Genomic DNA, 5,426 nt, shown 5'->3' with positions numbered 1-5,426 from the left:
TAAACATACCTCACAACCTCATAAATGCATTTCGGGGTGAAAACGGAACAAAGGAAACCCAGGCGGAAAAACTTTGGAAGTAGGGCACTCAGAATGATGGACACAACTGTCTTAGATGGTAAGCAGGCATCACACAGGCCCTGTGGTTCCCTAATACATGAATCAGGATGGATGATCGTAACCCAACATGTAACCAAGGAGATATGTTAAGATACGTTGGCGTGTGTTCATATTGCTCCTATACACAGTGAAAATTTGTCAGAATATTGATCATTTCATTATATCCAGGACCAAAGTGGAAAAAAAATTCCACTCAAGTTGAATATCATTATCAAGGAGTTTTGTTTTTCTCTTTTCAGTAACGTCAGAGTCAGGAGAGCTGGGAGGTATGTTCTAGGGGTGTGATTGGTCTTGAGATTAAAACCACTTCTAACCACTGTGTAAAATCACAGACAGAGGAAGCAAGGCTTTTCATTATCCGAAGACGTCTCTCTCTCTCTGGTCGAAGTTTGGTGCCCAGTCTTCCAGAGCGGAGACAGGAAAGCGACTGTGCTGACAAATGGGCCCCTTGCCAGCCGTTCGCTTCTCCCTCCTCTCTGCCAGGAGGAGGTCAGAAGGCGGAGACGGCTGGCAAAACCGTGAAGTCCCACCCTGGGGTCTGAACCCCAACTCCACTGAGGGCAGCCTCCCTGACGTGTGTGAGACTAGGCAGTAAGGGTGGCGATGGTGGCGGCCAGGAAACCCCGTTCCGAGGGTCCCCTGACCGAGTCTGGCTTCTGATTCTGCTGCCCTGCAAAGAAATTGTGCTCCGGGTAACTGCACCGGTGTCTCTAATGCCTCTGATTCACTCCCAGGCCCTCGCAGGCCCGTAGTGATGTCACCAAAGGTGAACACACCTCCGTTTAGCACCTAACTTACCACCAGGAAGCGGCTGAGGCACTGGGGACGCCTACAACTCTCTCCAGCTGCAACGCCGAGGAAGTTGCTGTGAGCCAGAGTTCTGTGTAGGCTTTTGATTTTTTAAAAATCAAAGTTGATCTGCATTACATCTCGATAGACTCAGATAATTCTCACCAAAATTTGTGTAATGTGTTTAAATAGCACTGGAATAATTCAACTTCATTTAAATAGATTCATTCTACCATGAAAATATTTCATACAAACATCTATTTACATACAAACACATTAAAATTTGTGAAAGGGGTTTCTAACCCCGTGGTTGTATGGCTTGAAATAGTTTCATTGCTTTGAATATGTATGCACACATTTGGCAAAAGAAAACTATTACAATTTAGTATTTTTAAAATTAAAAACAAAACAAAACAAAAATAAACAAGTGACACGAGGCTCCGAATTCCTGAAGGGAAAAAGATCAAAGAAAAAAATAATCTATCAAGGTATCTCACGTAGATGTAAATTTAATATATTTTGTGAACCTTTGATCTGTGGCAAATAAACATTACAATGGTCAGTCTTGCAACATAGTTTTGTTCGTTTTTTGTTTTTTTCTAAAACAAAAGATGTCTGGAGTCTAAATCACCACTCTTAAGACAGAAACTTGAGGCAACTGTCTTAAAACAAAGCAAAACAGAAAACTATACCTCTGCCTTCTTGGAAGATTTTCGAATGCATTTTGCAGTGAGTGATTTCATTTTTTAAGAAGTATTTTAAATGAATGTTACAAAAAGTGCCACAAACTGTCTCAACTGAGAAGACAACCCTTTCATTCACTGTTCATCATGAATGCAATCTTAATTGTTATCATTAAATGTTAACCATGGTTCCACTTGGCTCCACTTGGCCTTCCTGGCCTTCCAGGGTTGTTGGTGATAAGGAAATAGTTTCTCAAGTGTGAAGAACCCCCAGAGGGCAAATAGATTTAACTACAGTCCCCTGACAAGTTCCAAGGGAGTCTTGAAAAACAAATTTCCTTCTTAGTTTCTCAGGCAGACCCAGGGAAGAAGCCGGTCAAAACAATAGGCACTGCAAGACTCAGACCTCCTCACCTGTTGCTTGTCAACCTCATCCTTCGTGTTGGAAATTCAGTCCTGACAGTTGTTAGTCCGTTCAGAATGTCCACCTGGGGACATGCCCCTATGGATTAGTTGCTATTCCTAACTCTAACACAAGAGCATGTTTTGTCTTAAAAAGGATGCTGAGGGTTCTGGCCATGCAGGGGTTGGACTGAGACAACTCCGAGTGAATTTCCTCGAGACCCCAGTGTCGAGCCCGCCATGGACTCTCACGGCTTTGGGGAGGACAGAGAGGGACCTCATGCTCCCCTGCCACACGGAATCTCCCACATTTCTGTCGTACTGAGATGCTGATGGAATGACCAGGATTCAGGGGCTTCCTGACAGCTTCCTTCCGCAGGCACGTGAGGCAGGAAAACACGCTTGGAGGCTGTTCCACCTGCGCTCAGGCTCAAACGAGGACCAAACCCCGAATCCCTGGACGGCTGATTCTCGACGAGACCCCTATCCCCGGGATGTCCTTCCCCACCTGCAAAACTCGGTGACCCTCAAGTACCCCTCGGGTTCCGATCTGGGACGAAGTCTTTGGGCATGTGTGGGTGTGTGTGAGGGGTGGTGGGGTCGGGGGAGACAAAGCCAGAGACGCCAGCCAGTGGACAGCGAGACACCCACAGAGGGAAAGACAGACGGGGAGAAAGGAGGGAACAGAGGGGGGGGATCAGAGCGAGGTGGGGAGGGCAGGCTGGGTCTGATGTCACGGAGACACCAAGCCTTCTCACATATGAAGGGAGGAGGCTCGGAAGGAGAAAGAACAGCCGGAAGCCACGGGAAACTCGAAGGCGTCTGAGAGAAAGGCTGGGCCGGGCGTGGGCCTGCTGGCTCTGATGGGTCTGAAGGTCACAGACACTTCAGTTTGAAGCTTAGTGTTATCATTCCATACATAGTCTGAAGAATCAACTAGCGGGTTCATCACTACTTACAACTCTTCAATTCCTTCTGTTCACATTTTTTTGAAATTCCATCTGAATGAGATAATGAGATACAAATCACTCCCCGCTGCTGCAGCCGTGACCCACGGCAGCCTCAGGCGTGAGATCACCCAGAGCATGGCTGCGCGGAAGGTGTGAGCTGCACCATTTTCTCCTGACCTCACTTCCCGACCCGGCTCCCACCTGACTGGAGCTCCTGGAAGCCAAATTTCCCCTGAAGGCAGTCTCTCACTTTGGGACACATTCAGATTAAAGCACCTATGAGGACACAAGTCCAAAGAACCCGCCCATCTATCACAGCTTCAGAACGGTCTCTTTCCACAGAACAGAAGCGATCCTATCCAGGTTCCTCTTCATCTAAAAACTCTATTCATTTTCTTTTGTGGGAGAGCTTTCCAGAAGCCCTGACAACCTCCTCTCCTGTGTGAACCATTCACTCAAGCTTTCAAACGAGGACCCACCTGGGTCTCTCTGAAGCCACCGCCACCTGGCTGCAAAGTTCCAGGGAGCCCGTCCTTGTAGAGGGCTGAATCCTGTGCTCAGGGGATGCTTGAAGAACTGAGAATTGCAAGTAACCCTGGATCAAGCCCTTTTGTGACCGTCCTCATAAAGTTATGTGCCACTTGGCAAGAAACTTCCAACTTCCTTCCAACCGTTTCCTCACTCTTCTCCCACACCCAGTGAGCCTCCCTTGGTCTGCCGGAGTGTGCTGTCTGTTAGCGCTTGGAAGCCTTTCCTTGCGTCTTCCAGACCAAACTGACTCGGGTGACAAGGAGCCACTGTCGAGGTCAGAGCAACCACTGCTACCCAGACCTTCCAGCCATCTCGCCAAAGCCTCTAAAGAAGACACGGTTGTGACATGTGGCGAGGGCGTCATAGAAAAACTCTCAGAATTCATTCAGAGCAATCCCAGTGAGGTTACAGATCTAGCTAAACTAAAAGAAAAGAAAAGAAAAGAAAAAAAACCAGGGATTTTCTCCTTATTTCTGCAGTTGTGATTACACATGGCTGGTAAAATGGCTGAAATGCTATTGATATTGCGGCTTTTAAACTCTACAGGTGTTAACTCTTAGTGTACGATGCTTTGAAGCAGTAAGAGCTTTGAAATTACGATGATGAAGAGTTTTAGCATCAAGGTTGGATCGGTATCTAGTGATCAGTATGTCTGCCTTAGTAGTAAAGATTTTTTTAAAAAAATCTGAATTCCATTAGAACTCAAGTTTGCCATTTGACTTTTGAATTCAATGCGCTGTGCCACAAGCTGGACTGCTCTGTGTTACGTACTGTACATTTCAGGTGTACCCAAGGAGAAAAAAAAATGACTAGCACTATTAAAGAATATTGCCAAATTGCCACAGTTGCAGCTTAGAAATACTAACTTTCTTCTCTTATTTCTTAAAGTACATATTACAACTCTTCCATAACTTAATGCAAACGAAGTCGATTCATTTCTTCTCACATCTTAAAGCAGAGATCTCTTTGTTCACATGCGAGAATAATAGTCTATAGTAATACCCCGGCCCTATGGGCCAGTACTTTATATTAGGACATCATAATGAAATAATGATCTAGAAAGAGTCAGAGAGACCTACACACTGCTACTGACGCAAAAAAAAATCCGCTGGGAAGTTTTCTCTTGTAAAGAAGATCTAAGATAGGAGGAATAGGACCGAGGGGGGCGAAGTGACCCCAAAGTGGGCTTCTAGTCATTAGGAAGAAAACAAAGCCATTCTATTGCAAGATACAGATCAAAGGTTAAAAGGCAAATTATACTACATTTAGAGAATAAAGATGTAAGTCATTCTCCAGCCTCAATACGGCCCAGCTGCACGTATGAGCGCACAGTTTGCACCGGCCGTAGGAAAAAAACATCATGGAAAAACCACTGACTGAAAAAATGACCAAAAAACCTCCTTTCCCTTTTTTCAGTGGCATCGTTTGGCGTCTCTGGATGTGGTACCGATTTAGGCTTGAACCACCCAAGACCATCACGCTGTCTCATGTCCACGGCTCGACAATACCTCTCAGTAGGACGCTGTTTCGAGGCTAGCTAATTTTAAATCTGGGATGAGTAATGCAGCCAGACCTAGTTAGTATGCGAGAGAAAGTCGTTGCTAACGCGGGGTGAGAAGAGGTGATGTCACAGCATGAGCAGTCCCTGGATGTCCCGTTGTCGGATGAAACGTAGTGCATAGATCCAAGTTTCCACTCCGGGTCTCCGGACCCCGGATCCGGGCCGTTCACTTCTGCTGGCTGGCCTGGAAGGCCTTCAGCTCCACCTGGTACCACTCGGGGGCTTCGGGCCCGCTCTTCCCCGGGGGGCTGTGGTCGTAGCCGTAGGCGACCGTGAGCTCCTCGCCGGCCTCCACGGCGCGCAGGGTGCGGATGCATTTGATGGGCCCGAAGCGCGGGTGCACAAACCTACACGCCAAGACGCACAGTCACCCTGGGCCGGGCGGGGGGG

General features: G+C 47.0%; 1 protein-coding gene across 1 annotated transcript in view; it reads right to left on the bottom strand.

Moving 5' to 3' along the window:
• Window positions 1–2,579: 2,579 nt before the first annotated feature.
• The window catches only part of SETD7 (SET domain containing lysine methyltransferase 7), a gene marked incomplete at its 5' end in the record, with an annotated part of 55,043 nt that continues 52,196 nt past the window's right edge, over window positions 2,580–5,426 (bottom strand). Inside the window, one exon of the mRNA XM_008066442.1 lies at window positions 2,580–5,383. Coding sequence (XP_008064633.1) covers window positions 5,203–5,383 — 181 coding nt within the window. The remainder of the gene's footprint in view (window positions 5,384–5,426) is intronic.

Source organism: Carlito syrichta, unplaced genomic scaffold (assembly GCF_000164805.1).
Source record: "Carlito syrichta isolate Samal-C Ts95f unplaced genomic scaffold, Tarsius_syrichta-2.0.1 Scaffold308923, whole genome shotgun sequence".
In the NCBI taxonomy this organism is placed as follows: Eukaryota; Metazoa; Chordata; class Mammalia; order Primates; family Tarsiidae; genus Carlito; species Carlito syrichta.
The sequence above is the reverse complement of the archived record's forward strand: the minus strand, read 5'-3'. Positions and strand labels throughout refer to the sequence as shown.